General features: G+C 32.7%; 2 protein-coding genes and 1 pseudogene across 3 annotated transcripts; 2 read left to right on the top strand and 1 right to left on the bottom strand.

Annotated features, from left to right (window-relative positions):
• The first annotated feature begins 1,783 nt into the window (after window positions 1-1,783).
• Window positions 1,784-4,655, top strand: LOC114371820 (annotated as a pseudogene).
• A 616-nt stretch (window positions 4,656-5,271) lies between these two features.
• LOC114372494 (WD repeat-containing protein 91 homolog) lies at window positions 5,272-11,253 on the top strand. 2 transcript variants are annotated; one of them, XM_028330070.1, is made up of 15 exons: window positions 5,279-5,954; window positions 6,054-6,176; window positions 6,285-6,426; window positions 6,503-6,756; window positions 7,288-7,346; window positions 7,464-7,558; window positions 7,896-7,998; window positions 8,102-8,196; window positions 8,665-8,727; window positions 9,010-9,085; window positions 9,161-9,269; window positions 9,746-9,858; window positions 9,937-9,995; window positions 10,645-10,756; window positions 10,927-11,253. In XM_028330070.1, exons 1-15 carry the CDS (start codon window positions 5,561-5,563, stop codon window positions 11,059-11,061), a joined length of 1,932 nt encoding a protein of 643 aa, XP_028185871.1. In that variant the 5' UTR covers window positions 5,279-5,560; the 3' UTR covers window positions 11,062-11,253. The 2 variants fall into 2 exon arrangements, with proteins under 2 accessions (XP_028185873.1, XP_028185871.1); XM_028330072.1 differs by lacking the exons at window positions 9,937-9,995; window positions 10,645-10,756; window positions 10,927-11,253 and having other exon boundaries at window positions 5,272-5,954; window positions 9,165-9,269; window positions 9,746-9,863.
• A 3,284-nt stretch (window positions 11,254-14,537) lies between these two features.
• LOC114371819 (receptor-like protein EIX2) lies at window positions 14,538-17,165 on the bottom strand. Its single transcript, XM_028329146.1, has one exon. The coding sequence runs from the start codon at window positions 17,163-17,165 to the stop codon at window positions 14,538-14,540; it is 2,628 nt and encodes an 875-aa protein (XP_028184947.1).
• Between the last annotated feature and the right edge of the window lie 6,306 nt (window positions 17,166-23,471).

The raw sequence follows: 23,471 nt of genomic DNA, 5'->3' as shown, positions 1-23,471 counted from the left end.
AGTGTGTAGTGCAACCTTTTCAACCGAACTTGTTCACTATAAATATGGTACCCTTTAGAGAAAAAGTCTTAGAAAGTAGTGTAAAATCGAATTACCATTGAGTATAGGCTATTGGAATATACAAAAAACAGTTAAAACTGATTTGCATTGAAATAATCTTCTATGGTCTCACAGATAGGAACCTTGCCTGAGGAATAAGGAATGGCCGTGGAGTTTTATGATTTTAAGCGGCGATCAATAGCTTAATAGAATCTACCTAAAATAACTTAAATTGTGAAAACAATGTTGCTAGTTGAGCGGTTGTTTCCCTTTCATTTCCATTCATTTGCAGAACAGATGATCATAAACCAAATTTAATTTTGGGACTGCTCAACTAATTTCTGAGATTTTTCAGAAATTATGTTCTATAAACCTAATTACTATGCAACATCCCTACTTTTAACATTTGATTTCTATTTCCAAAATCAAAAGATTAAAATAAAATAAACTGATTTGATCAGTAAAATTTATTACGTTTTCCTATCCCTATTGCTCGAATTTGAAAGCGTGTGTAATATGCTCGAGAACCACTTCACCCCAAGACTACAAGTGTCCATAGGAACCACGGAAAGATATCAATTACACTTTATCTACCCCACCCCCAAACACGCTCAAACTTGGATAAAATGAATAAACGTGACTCACCTTTAAAGCTACTTTCAGTGGTTTAAACCGTAAGTCTACGAGTTTTAGTTTTTTTTTAGAAAAGAATAATTTAATTTATCTTTTAAAAATCAATTATTCTTTTTAACAAATTCATATAAAAAAACATATCAATGGCATCAAAGGTTACAAAAAAATATATCACTAAAATTTACACTGGTATATGGATCCATAACTTAAATCAAAATATTATAAAATCACCTTAATTTAATTGAAAATTAATTTTATCAACATATCTAAACACGCACAAACTGAGAGAATCTTTTCCAGAAAGTTCATTATAACTTGTTTATGAAAGAATTTTAGCTTATTTCATTTTACCATCCTATTTTTTCTTTTACAAGTTTTGTAGAATTTTTTTTATCTAAATAAGAAAAATCAAATAAGTTTTTTAGCTAATAAAATAATTTAGAAACTTAAATAAAAATGCTTATAAAAAAATTGCTACTGAAAAAGTTAAGCTGATAAAAATCCCTTAAAAGCATCAAGGTGCAACACAATGTGGAAAGATAATTTGATCACTAACATAGCACTTAGTTATTTTAATTACATAAATTCATACTTTTACAGGACCAACAACAAGAAACTTCAATGTGGCTGAGATGTGTTCACTGTCACTTAGAGCATATGAGATGTGTACATGTATAACAGGAGTTCCGAAAGCACCTGAAGTGAGGAGTGGGGTGGGGGTAAAAAAATTGACTCTCAGAGATAATATAGTGGAAACGTTGGATGGTTCGTCCACTCAGCTATCCAATAAAGCAAAACTTCAATAAAATTAATCTTAATCTTATAGAGCCGAGAATTAAAAGAGTGTTTCTTAAATTTTAAGAACTAAAATATTCATTCCCTGCAATCTTGAGGACTAGCTCCAAGAGTTTATTCATTAAAACCCACGAAGACCATTGGAATTAATTATATAATTTCCGCAATGTCCACATTTATGGAAGACTCACTTCAACCTTATAAATACTTACAGTGGATTGTATGCCTTCCCATCACCAACACATCTTCTCACATGATCATGGATGCCTCTGCCTCCAATGTTAAATTCTTCTTGATTTGTTCACTATGTCTAATCATGTTCAACTCTGTTATATGCAGTTTGAAGGCTCAGTGCAATGAGAAGGACACGAACACACTCCTACACTTCAAACAAGGAGTCACTGATCCCTCAGGCTTGCTCTCTTCATGTTTCCCTGAGCTAGATTGTTGTCACTGGACAGGAGTTAAGTGTGACAATATCACAGGTAGAGTTACACAGCTTAACCTCCCTTGTCATATAAACCATCCTAAAGTTGTTGATTATGGAGAGAAGGATGACAAATCAAACTGCCTAACAGGTGAATTCAGCCTTAATTTGCTGGAACTTGAATTTTTGAGCTACTTGTCAAGAGGTAACCCTCCCCATCTGTGTGGAAACTCCACCAACCTCCATTATCTTGACTTATCATATAATTATAATCGTCTTGTCGATAATCTCCATTGGCTTTCACGTATTTCCTCATTGTAATATCTTAACCTTAGTGGTGTTCATATTCCCAAGGAAATTGATTGGCTTCAATCAGTGACCATGCTCCCTTCACTTTTAGAGTTGCACTTGGAGAGTTGTCAACTTGAAAACATCTATCCATTTCTTCAGTATGCTAATTTTACCTCACTTCAAGTTCTAAATCTGGCTGACAATGATTTTGCATCTGAGTTGCTGTTACGAACAGCTATTCTACTCTATACTACTGCTAAGAAACTAAGGAAAACTAATTGAGATAATTGTTCTGATCTGATTATTCATTCCACTTCTTTTGCATATTTATACTACTATAGCTAACAGAAATTCAAATTGCTGTAACAGAATTATCACTACCAGCAAACTAGTGGAATGCTGTAACAAACTCAGGAAGATTCTACAAGCACTTGGAGCCTTCGCGCAATTGGAACTCAAACGAAGTCCTGCAAGTAGGTGGGCTTCTTACTCACTCTTCTTGGCCTGTTAGTAGCTTCTGCAATGTGGCCTGTGTGGTGTTCTGTTGCTGAATTGCTATCAGTTGCCTAGTTGGTTATTCAATCTTAGTTGTGACATCTCTTATATTGACCTTAGTCAAAATGAGATACATAGCCAACTACCTAAAACATTGCCAAATCTTAGAAGTGTTAAGTCCTTGATTTTATCTCATAATTATCTCAAAGGATCCATTCCAAATTGGTTAGGACAACTTGAACAACTACAAGAACTTGTTCTTTCTGATAATTTTTTTTCTGGTCCAATCCCTGCAAGTTTGGGAAATCTATCATCCTTGATTGAATTGATACTTGACTTAAATGAGTTGAATGGAAATCTTCCCGACACTCTTGGGCAACTCTTCAACTCGGAGACACTTCGAGTCGGAGGAAATTCCTTGACAGGAATTGTGTCTGAAAGAAATTTACTTTCTTTTCCAAAATTACAGCGCTTGTACATTGGTTCGCCTGACCTGATCTTTAATTTTGACCCTGGATGGGTCCCTTCGTTTCAACTTCTACGCATTGGATTGGGCTATGTGAGAGACCAACTTCCTGCATGGCTATTCACACAGACTTCTCTAAAATATCTATCCATTCTACACTCAACTGCTTCATTTGAACCTCTTGACAAGTTTTGGAACTTTGCTACTCAACTTGAATATATCGATTTGACAAACAACACAATCCACGGGGACATGTCAAATGTGTTGCTAAGCTCAAAATTTGTTTGGTTAGCTTCCAATAATTTAAGTGGTGGCATGCCTGGTATATCACCACAAGTGACTGTTTTAAACTTAGGCAATAACTCATTGTTTGGATCCATTTCTCCTCTCTTGTGTGACAATATGACAGATAAAAGCAATTTAGTGCACTTGAGCTTAGGTCATAATCATTTATCTGGAGAAATTACAAGTTGCTGGAATAATTGGAAGTCTTTGGTTCTTATTGGTTTACAATCCAACAACCTAACAGGTAAGATTCCTCACTCAATGGGGTCCTTGTCAAACCTTCGTTTTTTGTATCTGGGAAGTAATAAATTCTTCGGAGAGGTACCTTTTTCACTAAAAAACTGCAAGAATCTTAGAATACTCGATCTTGGTCACAATAATCTCTCTGGAGTTATACCAAGCTGGTTGGGACAGAGTGTTAAAGGTCTTCTGTTAAGATCCAATCAATTCAGTGGCAACATTCCAACAGAGCTATGCCAAATAAATTCCATAATGGTGATGGATTTTGCAAGTAATAGATTATCAGGGTCCATCCCCAATTGCTTACAAAACATCACAGCCATGATTTCTAGTTATGCTTCAACGCGTAGAGTCGTCTTTACCGTTAACTTAACAGGTATACCAGTACACATTTATTGTAATATTTGGATGCTTATAAAAGGCAACGAGTTAGCATACGTTGATTTGATGAATGTGATTGATCTGTCAAGTAACAACTTGTCTGGAAGTGTGCCTTTAGAGATGTATATGCTAACTGGATTACAATCCTTGAATTTGTCCCATAATCAATTAATGGGAACCATATTAGAAGAGATTGACAACTTGAAACAATTGGAGGCTATTGATCTCTCAAGAAATAATTTATCAGGCGAAATTCCAGAGTCCATGTCTGCCTTGCATTATCTTGCTGTCTTGAATCTGTCATTTAACAATTTTGTGGGCAAAATCCCAACAGGGACCCAACTTGGTTCTACAAACCTTAGCTATATCGGCAATCCTGACCTTTGTGGAGCTCCACTTACAAAGATATGCCCACAAGATGACGAATCCCACGACACAAAACCGAGGGAAGAAGAAGATGATGATGAAAAATCCGAAGTATATTCGTGGTTCTACATGGGGCTGGGAATTGGATTTGCCGTTGGATTTTGGGGAGTTTTGGGCACCACTTAGTTCAACAGAAGACGCATGCATGCATATTTTAGGTTTCTACCCCATATATGACATCGTGGTTTAGAAGATGAACTCCATCTATTAAACAAATTGGGATTCTGGTACGTAAAGGATCATTTTTTTAACGAGAGTTAAATTGTGTTACGTGAATATCAATCAGATAGTTAGATAATATTTGACACTTTATGAAATTACTTCATTTTAATATATTATAATATAAATAGTTTTTTTTGCCAGTAAGTTATGTGTATATACGAACCCCTGAATTATTTACAATTTACTCTTACATGTATACAAATAAAAATTTAGATAGTAATATCTGAATCTTAATCTAAAATAATATTCAAACTTTATTTTTAGAATAAATAACTCGTTTCTTTACCCTTTCAACAGACGCTACGTGGGCACGTCAAATCCTGGATGTCCATGCTTCTACAAGTTACTTGGTTCGGATGGTTTTGTAAGAGGCCACAAGGTTCAAGTGTGCTATTCAAGATATCAAGAACCAACAACAGTTACATAAGTGCTATTCAAGATATCTCTTAACTAAGTGATTTTTTTATTTGATTCGAATATAAAATAAATCGTTGGAAGAAAAATATATATTTTATGCACATATGATATAATATGAAGATGCTAATAAAATGTTAAAAAATAATAGGGTGTACCCTTAAATTTTTAGTAAAGAAAATTAGATAATTTTTTAAATTATTAGCAAGAAAAAAGAGTATTTAATTTTTAACGGGAACAGTGAACCGGTTCAGCCTCCGTCGTCGACAGTCGACACCGTATGTAAATTCCAGATAGCTTCAGAATCACAGTCACCATCGAAGAAGAAGGGAGACGAGGCAGGTGGATGCATGAGTTGGGTGCTAACTAACCACTCTTCAAACCAAACACAAACCCCCACCGGCGCAATTTAGCATCAATCCCGATACGACGCCGTGTATCGCACGATGGAGAAGAAGATGCAGCACGCGGAGGAGCTAGTGAGGGAGTTCCTGGTGTTCCGTGGCTTCACCAACACCCTCGAATCCTACGATGCCGAATTGCGCACCGACATCGGAAAGGGATTCGAAGTCGACAAGATCCTCGACCTAATCTTCTCCCTCTACGTCCCCAAGTTCCACGCCGATAGCCTCCTCGCGCTCCTCGGTTTCTTCAAGCACTACCTCTCTTCCTCCTCCGACTCGCCGCTCCTCTCCACGCTCTCTAAGTTGGAGACTTCTCTTCTGCGCTTCTACGTCGTCCACGCCGTCCAGTGCAACCGCAATGACAAAGTCGTCGACTTCTTCGCGCTCTACGGTGCCGAATTGCTGCAGAGCTCGCAAGATTGGACTCACTGGTTCGGTGCGTTTTGCTTCTCTTATCGTCGGTTTTTTTTTTTTTTTTGTTTCTTAACGGTGAAATGATGAGATATTGAGATTTTGTTTTTCTGTTGTGTTGCAGCGATTCCTTATAAGAAAAACCCGCACTTGGATCCCGAGTTTCGAGTTTTTTTCTCCAAGGAGTGGTATCAGGCTTTGCATCTTTCTTCTAGAAACTTCTTCAGCGAGGTCTTCAATGCGACTCATATCCTTCACTGTGTTTGATTCCATATATTGTTTTTTGAGTAATTCAAAAAATGTTGGTGATTTCTTTCGCAACTTGTTTCGTTTAGCCTTAATATTGTTGTATCACGTCTGCCTGCGCTACTGAAGGTCAGTTCAGAGATGAATGCTACTAACCTACTCAAACGAGATATCGTACATTTAAATCTTAAGTTGTCACAACTTCAAGCTTTGCTTGATGAGAAAGAGGCACAGTTACGCCAATTTAGAAGGTAAGCACGTGTTGGTTTATTCAGTGGTTTAGCATCTTTTGGACATGCTTGGTGTTCTGATTAATTTGGATTGAAGTATGGAAGGGGGGAGTACTGGTTCATCGAGCAATTTGCGTGAAGAAACTGCTCGTGTGTCGAAAGATTCTTCAGAGCTTTTTCCAACTGGCATTCCACAAGTAGGTCAAACAGAGATTAGCCAAGATTCAGTTGCGGGTGGACTGGGGAATATTCGTTCGGAGTTGATTGGCTCCACATCTGGCAATGATTCTACTACTTTTCTATCGAATGACCGTATGAGAAATGGCAGAGCTGACAATGCCACTCTAAAAGGTCATGACAGTTCCATTAGAGGCAGACAGAGATATACTTCAATGCTGCTCACCCTCCTTGTCAAGTGATGTTAATTAATTGTCTGGTCATTGTATTTTAAGCAAGTTGATGGCTGTTTTGCATGGATAGACTTGTTCAAATTCGTATGTGGACATTTTCAAAATGATAAATTATTGTTCTAAAAAGATAACTAGTTAACTAGTCATTGAAGTGCAGGGAGAAGTTAGGAGCAAATAATGTCAGATGTCTGAAGTTCTGAGAAATAAATGATATTCTCTGGCAATATGACTCTCGTATGCATCCTAAAGATAATCACAAAATTACTTAAGGATATTTGAGTCATTACTTTTGCTCCTCTCCATTCTCGTCCCCTCCCCTCTTAAAAATTGAACCAAACAACAAAAGTATGTAAAAATTCTTCCCCTCCCCTCCTTTCCCCTCTATTTGCCCCCAAACAAACACTATGTAAATGTTTCAGTAATCTTCGATTGTATTTTGGAAATAAATAATTAACAATCAATTTTGTGGCAGACAACAATGGGGAAGTTTTTGGGGAAGAAGATTTTGCTGAGGTGAAAGTAGAGTACCAGGTAACATTGCCTATGTAGCCTTTTTATGCCCCTCCTCCCTTCTGCATTTTCATTTTCCTTACCAGAGTGTATAAGTTTAATTGGAATTTGTGTGAATAATAAATTACTGGTTTCTAGGAGACATTTTTGGGGCACACCGGTCCAATCAGTCGGTGTTGCTTCTCTGCATCTGGAAACAATATTGCCAGTGCTTCTCTGGATGGAACTGTCAGGTATCCTTTTTGGGAGTTGATGTGAAGTATCACTTTAGTGGCAAAATAGAATAGCTTTCATGTAATTATTAGTCTCAATTACTTGGCTGTAGCATGTACTCATTTGCCACTATTTAGATCCCTTGTGTGTAGATATACTTAGAGCAAGCATCAAGTTAACATACAATTTTACACAATTAAATAAAGAAAAAAAAGAAATAAAGCTTAATGCACTCCAATACATTTTTCTTTTCAAATTCCCCTTTATATGTTTTGCATCATTAATGCTTCTTTTTAACCTTTATATGAAATCTCTCAAGCAATTTTGCCTTTGTTTGCTCTGCATGTTTTAATGAAGGATATGGACATATGATACATCAACTCCAGTGTCTAGAAATGCAACCATATATTGTGGCACTGAAATTTTGTCACTTGACTGGGAATGTAAATCAGACCGCTTGGTATGTGAATTGATTTCTCATGGTGATTGAATTTATTCAGTTGTAATGATTATGAGATGAGATTATGAAATTAAATTATTAAGTTGTTCCTCTTGATAAAAAGCTTCTTATAGGTACATCCGATGGGTGCATTAAGGCATGGAATGTGGATGCAAAGAGAGTTGTCTGTGACCTCAACACAACCGAAGCATTTCCAAGGTATTTCCTAATTATATATTGGCCTAAATATGTTGAAGGTCCCTGCAAATATAGTAGTTTTTGTTTTTAGTCCCTATAATTTTTTTATAACTTGCAATGTTTGTTGTTTTTGGTCCCTGTCGTGAACTTGCTGTTAACATGTTTTACATCTTTGCAAATATATCTGTTTTAGTTTTATGTCCCTGCAAAATATAACAATTTTTTTTTATGGTTCCTACAAAGATAGCAGTTTTTGTTTTTAGTCCCTACTTTTAGGTCCCAATAAAATATAAAGGTTTTTGTTTTTAGTCTCTACTGTTATGGCAGTGACCAAAACAAGTGATGGTGAATATTGTAGGGATCAAAAATAAAATAATTGCAAGGACTAAAAACAAAAATGGCTATATTCGCAGAAACATATTTAAACCTTGTATATTTTCCAGGTTTCTGTGTATTGCCTTTTTAACTATCCTACTTGTGGTTTTACAGTGTATTGGACATAAAGTGCAGTCCTGTGGAACCTATTTTTGTGTCTGCAGCAGCATCTGGAGGGTATTTGTTAAATTTCTAAATATTGAATTCTTTGTTGAACTAGTAATTTAATTTATTGATTTGATCCTCTGTTGTAACTTTTAATAAAATGTTAGTCTTACTATGATATGTATGTTTTGCTGTTTTGATTTCGGACATAAGGATGAACTATGGTTAAATATCATTAGTCAGGGTATCCTGCCTTTTATTATGCTTTCAATGTACATTCTTTCTGTTCTTCACTGTTCATTTTTTGTTAATATTATGTTATCAAGGAATATGAGGACCTTACTTTCTTTATAGGGCTGGTTCTAACTATATTGACAACCTGGGTTTTGCTTCACTTACTGTGTGGAACATGAAGACATGGAAAGCCATGGTATGTGCTTCTTTGTATAAAATGTTTTATGTTTATATTGTTTTATGGCTATTTTTAATTTTGGATTTCATAAAGACAGTCCTTCCTCTTGGAGAAGATCCACCAGCAATTACTTCTCTATGCTTTAATCACAATGGAAAGATTTTGGCAGCTTCTGCCGTTGATGGAATGATTCACATGTTTGGTATCCTTAATTTTATTCATTTGATTGTTTCCTTGGTTTGATATACTTAGTGATTAATATGTGAAGTGAAATATAATGTAATTTTGTTGCTGTTAAACATATTTCCGATTACATTTGATTTGATTGTCATATTTCCATATTTCTATTGTTATTTGATTTCTTTCTAATTTCTCTTAATTCTTTAGTTTCTAATTATTTATCAATAATATCCATCACACTTAAATCCCCACAATTTCAACAATTGGTTGCATTTATTAAGTTATATCTTCCCTTGCTGGAGTTGCCAATTTACTGGGATTTCTTGTGCTTTCTATACTCTAGAGGTTCCTTATTATTGGACCTGGTTATTCTCTGATTATTGGGGTCGGTTATTCAGTGAAATAAAATGGTGCATTTTTTTTAAAGATAAATGTATTTAGAATGTTCTAGCAGTGGCCACATGATTTGACAATCATGTCATCCTTAACTAGTCGAAGACATGTCTGCTGGTCTACAAATCACTGGCTGGCCAGCACATGATTCTTCCATCAGTTCTATTCTGTTTGGACCAGATGAGACTAGCATTTTTAGCCTGGGCTCTGATGGGAAGGCAAGTATTATAAATTTAATGTTATTCCAGCTTGTGAAATGGGTTGTACACTTATATTAATTTATTCTTTGTTGTCAGATTTTTGAGTGGAGTTTGCAAAATCAAGGTCAAATCCTGTGGTCGAGAGACTCTAGTAGGTATATTTCTAGTTTGACACCTTACACTTAGATGTACACTGTTTCTTTTTTCTTTTGTGCGGCTCAAAATAGTTTTTATTAGCCAAATGCAGGAAAATTTGATGCATGAAATAAAGGATTGTCATATCAGACTCAAGAAGTAAACAGACTTCATTATTTATGAATAAATTATAGAAATAATCTGGTTTTTTAGGCCAGATTTTAGTACAAACTTCAACAAAGACAGGGTTTCTCCCTAACAAGGAATTTCCTCTTTCAAAATACCAGAAATTCCAATCTAACATCTTAATTGCCTTCTACAAATTAGTCACACAACCTATATATAACTATCATGCAACATATAAATGCCTAATCCTAGATAACTTCCTAATACAGAATTATAACATCCTAATTACAATTTGGGCTTTGGGTCTAACAACTCTAATATAAAATTGGCTTGGAAGGTTAGGATTGTCCGAGTCTTATAATGACTATATTGGCCATATTTTTTTTAGTCGATGTGGGGTCCCAATATTATAAGTGTAAATATTTTATTTAGAGTATTTTGGCTTGCTTTCTAAAGCATTTTTATCCCGGTTCCTCCTATCCTTGGTTTTATACTTGTTTGAAGAAATAATTCACAGCATGACCTTTTTTTTGCCTTCCATAGGTTCTGTTACCCCTTCAATGATTCAAAATATTGCAGACATGAGATGGCATTAGATGCAAATGGGAGGAGACTCTTGGTAACATCCAGTTCATTTAGAGCACCCATATACCAGGTTGATGATTCGTGGTGAATTGTGATTAGACCATTGCCTTTAAGGGATTATAATTATATAATTATCCATACATTGGTTTGACTTGTTACACCCAGTAAATTTTGGCTTTGAATATTTCCGGTTATCTTGTTAGTTATCTGGAATTGTTGTGTCTGGTTGTCTTGTGTCAGGTTCATGGTCATTTGAGTGGATGGAGAACACTTCCGCACGGTGCTCCTATTACTGCTGTGGATTGGCATCCGACCCTGCCCATTTTCTTGACTGGATCAGCTGATAACTCTGTCCGAGTAACATCTTTATCATAGCACCACATTGTATCTTGGGAGTTTTTCATCATTTTTTCTTGAGACTTCATTGGATTTTATGTTGTAGTATACTCTCTCTAGATTGACTGATTGATAGATAAAAGTTACCAACTGATCTTATACTGTCAGTATGTTTTTGAGTCTGCAGGAAGGATAAACGTATTTATGCAATGGGCTTGGATGTCTAATTTATACTTGTTTTTGAGTAAAAACTTCAATCTAATAAAATTGACTGTCACTAGTCAATTTGGTCTCATATTTCATACGTAAATTTAGTTCTTAGTTGTCTATCAGAAAATTATTTTTATTAATACTCATTTTTTTTCCTTTCGAATTTAGATAAGTACAATATAAATCAATCATTAAAAGCAATTTCTCATTAAATGATTTATTTTTTAAGATTCTTTAAAATGAAATTTTTAATGTCTTATATTTTATTCTACTTTTTAACTTTTTCTTTTATTTAATCTTTTCATTTAAACAAAATCCAAATAATTTTTAATCTACTGTTTTACATACCATGTACAATACAATAATAAAAATTGAAGCATATTATTGAATTTGTTTGCACATAAAAAAGTAGGAATTTGCATGACTCGTAATCTCAAACCAGTCAACTCAAAAATGGTTTGATTCGGGTAGTTGGGTAAGAAAGGTTTCAATCTAAAAGCAATTGGTTTGGTCTCGAGTTAACAAATTCCATACTCGCGCAAAATGACTTGAACTCTCAATTTTTTTATTCTATTTGTCCAAATAGCTTATATATTTTTTGGATTAATGAATATTTAAAAAGTTCCTTTTTGTCATATGAACCAACTTGGAGTTGATCTAGTTGGTTTAGTTTAAGCTGATGACCATATATTTGGTTAAATAATAATTTCAACTTTGAACCGAATAATGAATGTCTCACATTAATTTTATAGGTTAAAGTTTTCTTTGCTACCTAGAATTTAGAAGGTGTATTCAATCAGAATATTAACAAATTTTAAAATATTTTTTTATGTAAAAAAGTCTTATGGTCTTTAATCAAAATGTTTAAAAGATAAAAAAAATTATGTGGTATTCAATTAAGACCATTAGGATTCGTTTTAGAGGGAAATGAAATACGATAATGTTCAATTGAGATTTTTTATCGCTTAAAAAAATCATTTAGTATTTAAAATTATTAAAATTTCAATTAATTATATTTTTGATGGATTTAATGTAACTTTTTAGCTATTCCTATAAATATCAAACCCACGAAACGATTTCATCCAATCTCGTGAGATTTTTTTCTCATCCCAGACTTTTTTATGCTCTCTTATAATTTACATAATAATTATTTTCCCATTTTTTTAACCAATATTCTATAAGCACTAATTTACATAATAATTATCTTCAGTGACATTGTTAAGGTAATAGTTTTTTTTTTTAATTTCTGATTATTATTTATGGGCAATAATATTTTTTTAATTTCTATAAGCACTAATTCATTTCAACTGTGAATATATATAATTATTGTTAGAAACTTGTGTCAATGTCAATATTAACCCAAGCCAAATTCATAGCTATTAATGCCAAAAAAAATCCATCCCTTTATTTCTAATTAACCAAACTTGTATGTTGATGCAATACAGGAAGAAGTATTTTTTTTCATTTGGCTAAATATATCAATTAGGCATGACAATGAAATAAGTACCCATGGGTATCTGTCCAAACTTATCCCGATTTTGACAAAAAATATTCGAGTTGATCGGATACGGATTCAAATTCAGAGATTATCCGACTTTTTTAATCGGGGTCAGGATCGAGGACAGGGACGTCACTATCCACCCCATACCCATTCTTGTACTCGCGCCGATAATGAAATTATTAAAATTTTATTAGTTACTTGTTAATTCTTTTTATAATTATTACATATTTTAAGATTTTTTTCTTGATGATTTTTGTAAACAAATGCGCTGCAAATACAAGTAGTTAAAAATAAATGTGTAATAATAAATTTTTTTAATCAAAATTTCAATTTTTTTTTATAAATTTGAACCAGGGACTGGAATACCCAATATATGATGGGTACGGGAGTAACAAATTTTAACTTGTTGAGTTTCCGAGACGGATACAGGTATATATTAGGGAGTCGAAATTGGGGACAAGTGTGTGTTTGCTATATAGCTTGGGTATAACATTTTTTTGTTTGACTTTTGGAGGGTTACATATGTATGTTTATTATAAATTTATGTGAATTACTGTTTTCTGTTAATTTACAAATATGAAGACAGAATTCATGATTCTTAGTTTATAAATATTTGGTCATCTTAAAATCCTTAGAGTCCTCTAAAATCTTTTAAATCTATAAAATCTGTTTAAATTTTATGAATTCTTAATTTATAAATCTATTAAAACTTAAATTACAAAATTCTAGTCTTTAAGAGAATTATAAAAGTCATTAAATTCCGGCAAATTAAATTTTTTTAAAAATCTTCAAGACTTTTTTATGTGAAAAAAATCTTTTAAAATCCCAATTAAATACACCATTTTAGGTAAGAAAATGATGTCTAATTCAAGACAAGGAATTGGCTTTGTGAATTCAAAATGTATCTATAAAAGATTTATATTTTTTTCCACCTAAACAACCGATTGAGAGTTCAACTTTTCAACATGTCAAATGTGAAATCCTATTTTACTTTACCCAATCAACCTCTTAAGACTATTTTATTTTAAAGTTGTTACTAAACAATCATGTTACCCAATGAAAGAAAAAATAAAAAGCAAAAAGAAATAGAGAACAACCATTTAAACTTTTTTTTAATATTCTAAAAGCATGTTCAAATATATTTTACACAATATTATGAAAAAACATTTCAAACTTTTTAAAGCACTTTTACACTGACAATATAAAGGCATTAATCTCATTTTACACAATATATTGGGAAGAAACATTACTTCACACAACACAAATACCATGGAACAAATTAAAACGTTTGCAATAGGCTAAGTAGCTTCATATAAAAACCTAGATTTATAGTCACATTTTTTATTTATATATCTTGAACACCACATGAATCTCGCAGCCTCTTGCAATAAGCTCTGTGTGAAGTAACTTGTCGAAGCATGGACATCAAGGACTTGCAGTACGTATACACAGAATCAGTATATATATATATATATATATATATATATATATATATATATATATATATATATATATATATATATATATATATATAAGCATAAATAACGAGTTATTTATTTTTGAGTTTGAATATAACTCACAAATTTCTATCTCAGGCTCAATTTGTATACATGTGAGGATAAATTTCAAATAATCCAAACATTTGTATGCACGAAATCTAATATTGTAAATTTATTTATATTTACTGATATTTTAAATGATATTATATATATATATATATATATATATATATATATATATATATATATATATATTAAGTATAAAAGTTGATGGTTTACGTACCACATTTGCAATTTCTTAGATTTCAGTAGATGGAGATCATCTTTCGAATCACAAAGTCGCACACTCGGTGCAGAAATCTAAAATAAACAAGTCTACATCTCCTGTTGAGCAAAATGGTGCCAAAAACTCCCCAAAATCCCACAGCAAATCCAATTCCCATGCCCATGTAGAACCAGGAATATACTTCAGATTTATCATCATCATCATCTTCTTCTCTCACGGGTTTTGTAATATTGTGAGATTTTTCATCTTGTGGGCATATCTTTGTAAGCGGAGGTCCACAGAGGTCAGAATTGCCAATATAGCTAAGGTCTGTTGAACCAAGTTGGGTCCCTGATGGGATTTTGCCCATTAAATTGTTGAACGACAAATTCAAGACTGAAAGGTAATGCAAGGCAGACAAGGACACAGGAATTTCTCCCGAGAATTGATTTCTTGAGAGATCAATGGCCTCCAATTGTTTCAAGTTGCCTATCTCTTGTGGTATTGTTCCCATTAATTGATTATGGGACAAATTCAAGGATTGTAATCCAGTCAGCATATAAATCTCCAAAGGCACACTTCCAGACAAGTTGTTATTCGAGAGATCAATGTCATTCATCAAATAAACACGATTTAATTCTTTGCCTTTTATAAACATCCTTATACCACATGCAATGCTTACCGAGAAATCTGGTGATTGAACAGTAAAGCCAACTTTATAAGTTGAAGCATTACTAAAAAGCATGGCTGTGAAGTTATGTAAGCAATTAGGTATTGGTCCTGATAATCTATTGCTTGCAAAATCCATCACCATTAAGGAACCAAGTTGGCATAGCTGTGTGGGAATGTTGCCACTGAATTGATTGGATCTCAATTTAAGACCTCTCACACTCTGACCCAACCAGTTTGGTATAACTCCAGAAAGATTATTGTGACCAAGATCAAGTATCCAAAGATTCTTGCAGTTATTTAGTGAAAAAGGTACCTCTCCAAAGAACTTGTTGCTTTCCAGATACAGAAAACGAAGATTAGACAAGGAGCCCATTGAGTGAGGAATCTTGCCTGTTAGGTTGTTGTAACCTAAATCAATATGAACCAACGATTTCCAATCATTCCAACAATCTGTGAGTTCTCCCGTTAAATGGTTATAACCCATGTCCAAATGCACTAAATTGCTTTTATTTTTCATGCTGTCACACAAGAGAGGAGAAATAGATCCAGACAATGAGTTATTATATATACGCAAAACACGCACTTCTGGTGATATACGAGGCATGCCACCTCTTAAATTATTGGAATCTAACCAAACCAATTTTGAGCTTAGCAACACATTTGATATGTCTCCATTGATTGTGCTGTTTACCAAAACGAAATATTCAAGTTGAGTAGCAAAGTTCCAAAACTTGTCAAGAGGTTCAAATGAAGCAGTTGAGTCTAAAATCTTTAGATCAGTTAGAGAACTCTGTGTGAATAGCCATGCCGGAAGTTTGTCTCTCACATAGCCCAATGAAATACTTACAAGTTGAAAAGGAGGGACCCATTCAGGATCAAAATCATAGACCAGAGAAGGTGAACCCATGGAAAAGCTCTTCAAATTTGTTAATGAACGTAAATTTCTTTCAGACACAATTCCAGTCAAGGAATTTTTTGAAACTGCAAGTGTTTCCAAGTTGAAGAGATGCCCGAGATTGTCTGGAAGATTTCCCTTCAACTCATTTGACTCAAGTATCAAATTAATCAAGGATGATAGATTTCCCAAGCCTTCTGGGATTGGACCAGAAAAAGAATTATGAGAAAGATCAAGTTCTTTTAGTTCTTCAAGTTGTCCAAGCCAATTTGGAATAGGTCCTTTGAGATAATTATCAGATAAAAACAAGGTTTGAATACTTCTAAAATTTGGAAATCTTTCAGGGAGTTGGCTATTTATGCGATTTTGGCTAAGGTCGATATGAGAGATGTCACAACTAAGATTGAATAACCAACTAGGCAACTCAGATACAAAATCATTGCCAGCTAGATTTAAAACTTGAAGTGAAGTAAAATTAGCATACTGAAGAAATGGATAGATGTTTTCAAGTTGACAATTCTCCAAGGTCAACTCTAAAAGAGAAGGGAGCATGGTGACTGATTGAAGCCAATCAATTTCCTTGGGAAGGCGAACACCTCCAAGGTTAAGATATTTCAATGAGGAAAGACGGGAAACCCAATGGAGATTATAGACAAGCAGATCATAATTATGTGACAAATCAAGATAATGGAGGTTGGTGGAGTTTCCACACAGATGGGGAAGGTTACCTCTTGACAAGTCATCACATTTGTGGTTACCCATTGAACTGTATTGGATAGACTTGAAGTCATTGTTGCTGAAATCCAAGTAGCTCAAAAATTCTAGTTCCAGCAAGGTAAGGCTGAATTCACCTGTTAGGCAGTGTGATTTGTCGTCTTTCTCTTGATAAGCAACAACTTCAGGTTGAGTTGTGTGACATGGGAGATTAAGCTGTGTAACTCTGCCAGTGATATTATCACACTTGACTCCTGTCCATCGACAACAATCTAATTTTGGGAGCCATGAGGAGAGCATGCCTGAAGGATCTCTGACTCCTTTTTTGAAGCGTAGGAGTGTGTTCATGTCCTTCTCGTTGCAATGAATCTTCAAACTGCTACACATGACAAAGTTTAACGTGAATGCACATAATAATAAGCAAAGTAAAAGGGGTTTAATACCCAGTGGAGAGGCACCCATGATAACGCAAGAAGATGTGTTGATGATGGGAAGGTATAGATAGAATCCACTACAAGTATTTATATTCTTGTATTCAACTAAGTCTTCCATATATAAACGTGGACTTCGTAAAAATTAGTTCCAATGGTGTTCGTAAAAAACTCAGATATAATTTTGATCCCTGTTTGTGCAATTTTATTCTTCATATTTTTAATTGAGGTTCACCGTGTGATAAAATTGATTCTCTCCATCATTGCCAAAGAGGTAATTAGTTCTAAATAAAATTACTTTTTTAAATTATCAAACAATTTTAATTTAAAAGGAGCTCTTTAAAACTGACAATCAACTTATATTTTTTAATTTAAGTTAAAATTTTCTCAAATGTGAAAGTACAAGGACCATCTTTAGTCTATTCCTAATCTGCTTTACAAAAAGTCGTTCAACTTTAGTCTATTTTGTTTTATATTTTATTGTCATTTTACATAAAAACAAAAAAAATCATAAATGTAATTTTGTAAAGTCATTGCTTAATGAAAACTTGATTATTTTGAGATCAAGATTTGTGACATAGAAACTGCTCTATCATCAAAAGACAAAAAATACATTTTTTTTTGTCTTAATCATTCTCAGGAAAAAGAAAAGATTTTGACTAATTTGAAATTCAAAGAAAAGGTAAGTAAAATCTTTCCTGAGTTCTTTTCTTTAAATATTAAACTTGAATAATATTCAAATAATTTAATTTTAATATCAATACATTAATTATTTACGTAGTAAAATCATTAACTTAATACTTGGGGACTGATTAAAAAAAACAAAGATTAATTTAGAAAAGTTTTTTTATTTATTGGGTTGAAAAATATGGGAAATTTCCTGAATATCCCCTGGTGCATCTGTATTTCAAATTCCGAATTGTGATCCACCTATTTCATTAATATATCTACAGGAGTCACGATAGAACATTAGAACTTTCCCGAAATGGTCCTGTAAAATTATGAATTTACATCAGACAGTTTTATTATGAAAATGAATTTTTATTTACTATGTATTTGACCTTTTATTTAATAAGTGTAGTCTCTTATATAATAATAATAATAATAATAATAATTAAAAATCCATCAAATCCATGAATTAATTGATGTAAGATTATTTTCTATTTAACAGAAAAATCTTGGGTTCAAGCCGGTCTAGACGGGAAAAAAGGTCTCTTAAATATTATAAAAAAGTCAATTTTTTTATGAATTGGTTTGGGACTTTCTTCTTATTTTAATTAATGAAAATTCATATGTTGGTTGATTGTCAATAAAGTACTGTTGTCGCTATAAAAAAAAAAAAAAAAAAAAAAAAAAACAAGATAAAAATCGAAATAACCAATCCGATTTAAACGGCAATATTTTTTTATGATTAAATTGAATGTTTTTACTTTTCGTCAAAATTCATCCACCTCGAATTGCAAATACCCCGAGTATAATTTCCTCGGCACATCAAGAAGGTCACAAAATCCGGTAGAATTCGTGGGTTTTATTTTCCAATTCAAAAGCAATGCTGATGTATTCTCTCTCAGACACTAGGACACAAAAAATAACTATTTCATTTCTTCTTTTGACAAATAATTGAAGAGTGAGTAAACATTTTGGTTCTTAAGAGTTTTGTAAATTAGTCTTTATTTTATTGAAATATAAAAAATAATCTCTATCTTAATAAATGTAAAAAATAGTCTTTATATATGTTATACAACTAAGGTTTTATCGTTAAAGTTTAATTTTTTCTTTGGTCATATGTCATATGTCTATCACAAGTCTTTATGTATGCAAGCATCCATGTGACAAGGACCCACTTCTTCCCTGGCTTCAGTACCCTTCAATCCCCTCACTCTCTCTCTCTCTTCCTCTGCTTAACAAACGACGCCGTTTGAGAGTCATTTGTTTGGGTGTTGCCTCGACCTTAGTTACTTGCTCTGGTTATCACCGCCGGCGATGGAGTCGCCGGAGTGCCCGGTATTTCTTCAATCCTTCGACGAGCGCGACGCAATTCCTCGTGTCTTATCATGTGGACACTCCGTCTGCGAAGCTTGCCTCGCGGAGAGGCACGCATTGATAACGCAAGAAGATGTGTTGATGATGGGAAGGTATAGATAGAATCCACTACAAGTATTTATACTCTTGTATTCAACTAAGTCGTCCATATATAAATGTGGACTTCGTAAAAATTAATTCCAATGGTGTTCGTGATGGGGTGCAAGGGCACATGCAGTGCACATGTAGTAGGGTTTAAAGAGTAGACTCCTAATTTGTCTCAAAATTGTATGGGTTGGATATTTTAGTTCCTAATTTTTAAAAATCTTCCATTATCCTCCAACCTTACAAAAAGTCACTCATTTGCATTTAATTTAATTTTTCTTGATGCTTTTACACAGAAAAAGACGTATATGTCATTCTGTAAAATCAGAAACCAATTTGTGATTATTTTGACGTTGAGACAAGCGAGCTGAAATTTAGTTTAAAACTTTGGAATGAGAACTAATGAAAAACATAAAGACTACTTTGGTGAAGCTTTGGTTTATTAATTGGGTTGCAAAAGGCGGTAATTTTCCTGAATATCCCATGTTTCATCTGAATAAAACCATGACTTTTGATACTCAAGAAAGTGATATATATAACTCCTACACGTTTATTAGAAATTATGTCTTTTAATTTCAAAGTCGTCTATGACTCTATATACAGAATTGGTCTACATGCATGACAGAGCAACTGCAAGGGTTGATATATAGTTCATTGGAGAAACCTTCGGTGATTTTTGCTATAAAATAAGAGCGCTGACTTTTCCTTCATAACACTTAATTTCCACGAAATTGCATGGAATAACGTCCATTTGGTACTGAGATTAACGTTTGCTATTTTGATGTATATTTTAATTTCAAAGTTGTCTATATGCATGACAACGCTAATATATTTATAACTTTTACAATTAAGGAAGTTGCATTGTAATTTTGTACCATTCACAGGATATATATATTTTTCTTCCCCAGTTGAGTTACTGTAATGATAATTAGGTATTATTTTTTAATCATAAGTCAGCTGGTTGATCAAAGAGAGACCTACCCCTATCTGTCACATTCATTTGTTAATCCACAGTGTATATTACGAGAGAGATTATTTTTTTTTCTGGGTCAAATTTTCCTTTTTTATTTGATTATGAATCAAATTTACAGTATATTTGATATAAAAAAATAAAATAAAATAAGCGGATGAAAATGCAAAAAAAAAAGAAGAAGAGAGAAATAGGATAGATAAAATAAGAGAGAAATGAAATAGACTTTAGGGATATTTTTTACCTAGCTAGATTTTAGGAATATTTGACTTCAATGAAACAGAGAATGAAGAAATTAAATAAGAAAAAAAATAAAAAAAAAATTGCATGATAATTGATTTTTTTAAACTCGTGTTAATGTTATTGTGGTCGTTCATTATCACTGATCGAATAATGATATTTGATTGTAGCGTAGGGACCGAAAATGTTAATAGAAGAAAAATATAGGGAAAAAGAGACCGGTCACTTTTTTTATGAATTAAAAATGAAATTCGAAAAATGTTTAAAAATAAAAAGCATAAACCCAATAAGAATTGTCACAAAATTACAACATATATTAGGCATTCACTATTAATATTTTTTATTTAGTTCCGGTTAGTTTTTTTTTTAAAATTTTGAGTACGTTAATAGATTTTATGATGTTTAACTAGTAGATGTAACTTTTAATCAATATATTGATGCGGCTTAGCGATCAACAATGAGATGAGGTGTCTGCAGCATATTTAAATTATTTTTTATCAATGAAATATTTATTAAATTAATATTTCAAAGCCACCACTCAAACACCGGGGTAGGACTTGGAACACGTACGTCAAAATCAAAAGCAGATACCATGCATCGTTAAGGAAACTACTGAAAATCGCAAAGTTTATTACTAAACCAGTGCTAGCTTTGACTTTCTGTGGATGCGTGTGCCAAATTATTATCTGCACAATGTTGATGTTTTGCTGATGCTAATTTTTTAAAATAGTTTTTGTTATGCATTATCAAATTTATACCCACGGTTTTTTTAAGAGAATTTATACCCACGGTTAATATTATTATAAGATTAATTTAGATTGTCTCAACTCTCAATATAATATGGTTTGATTTCAATGAAACCTGGTTCTCTCTTTGTCTCATAATGGTGTTTTGGGTGAAATACCTCCCACAATGGAGATTTTGGTGTTTTTCGCAACTTCAAATTTTGCAGCTGCAGTCAAATAATTTAATAATAATAATTTAATTATGCGACAAACATCATCATCACCTTACTAATTTACGTGACAGTTGCTGATATGTTGAGCAAGTCAACGCCCAACGATTAATTAATTAACTTGATGGAAGAAAAAATAAATAAAGAAACTTGAAAGATTTGGAGAGACTAAAAGTATATTTAAATTATTTGTTAAAAATAAAGAAATAAAATAATAGGTTAGCATAAATTTAAAATCTTAATCTTTTGTTTATTAATCCAAATATTATATGATTATCTTAATAAAATAAATTATCCTCCTTTTCTTTTTTTCCCTTTTAAAATATCACTCTCAAACATACTTAATTAACTTGTCATGTACCAAAAATACTCTTAACTTGCGACTCCCTACTTTCTTTTCACACCTTTATCCTTTATAATTTTTCTTAAGGATTCAAAATCATAGAAGAAAAAGAAAAGCAAGACATTGATGACCATATTTTTGGTTAAATAGTAATTTTAATTTAATTATTTTAGGCAAAAGTGGTGTACGTGGAAGGGTAAGAAGATCGAAAAAAGCATTCCAACAGGTTGATACCCTTACTCCTAAGAACCAAAAACTCTACACCGGAATATCATAGTAAAAAAAGACAATTAATATGAATTTTAAGATAATTTTATAAAAATAAATAAATGATGATTTATGATGGAATGATAATATAAAATTATTTTATACTATCAATATATAGTGTTTTTTCTTTTTCTTTTTTAATTTACTTTTATTTGATATATATTTTTTAATTTTATACTTTTTGTCTAGATGACAAGTATATATTTTGCATTCATATTTGATTAAATAATAGTTTTAGCTGAATAAATAATAATGAATTACTCACATTTTTAAGGTTAAAGTTTTCTATTTGGTTAAATGATGTTTAATTTAATGTAGGGAAGGTTTCTGACTTCAATATATATGTGAAGGATTTTTTTTATAGACAGAGAGAATTTCATAAGCAAGAAAGAAAGAAAAAAAAAATTAACCGTACCCCAAGAAATGCCACTGTCCAGCAATAATAAGTCCGATACAATGTTTATGCAAAACTAGAACAAAGAAAGCAAAAGAGCCCAGAGACCCCATCAACTAAAGTATAAAGCCTACAAAACATAATGGCCAACATAAATGATGGCGCCTGCATAAGCATTCCTCAAGAACAATGCTGCAAAAATCCTCCATGTTGTATATATATATATAACACCAGTAACAAACATGAAGCAGATTGAAAAGATAGAGAGCATCCAAGGCTCATTGAGTCATTGACAGATCCACCTACATGCCACTTCCAAAACATGTTGAAGAACCTATATATGTATGTACAAATTTTTCTCCTGCCAATTTATGACATGAACCACATGGGCAGCATATAAAAAACTCACCTTAGTCCAAATTAGATAGGCCGAAAGTAGTGGAAAAAGGCCAGCATATAAGGAACAATATCAGAGATTCAGAGGTTTAATTCTCCTCCAAAGAATCATTTCTTAATGCACTCTACCATATTATAGCACCTTAGAGAATAAGCAACCAGCTCCACGTATTTACGAAGGATTTTGTTAGGAAGAAAAGAGAAGCAACTGTGTATTGTTACTAAAAGCTACTGCTATATGTATACACACACTAAGAGTCTGTCATTAAAGAGAGCTATTATGAAGATAAAAGGAACATTAATTCTGATTTTTCATTCATCTTCATAGGCTAGGAGAAATACGTACACTTATATAACCTAATTGTTGTCAACAACTAAATAATGACCCTACAAGTGTCATACTCTAGAGAATAAAAAGAAAATACAAAAATAACAAAATATCATATGATTAAAATAACCTAACTCTATCCAATAAAATTAATCTTTGGACTGCTTAATTTTATTTCTTTTGGACCTAAGGCCCATCCTATGATCATATGTACATTTACTCCACTTCAAAAATTTGAATGA

Source organism: Glycine soja, chromosome 10 (genome assembly GCF_004193775.1).
Source record: "Glycine soja cultivar W05 chromosome 10, ASM419377v2, whole genome shotgun sequence".
NCBI lineage: Eukaryota > Viridiplantae > Streptophyta > Magnoliopsida > Fabales > Fabaceae > Glycine > Glycine soja.
The sequence above is the reverse complement of the archived record's forward strand: the minus strand, read 5'-3'. Positions and strand labels throughout refer to the sequence as shown.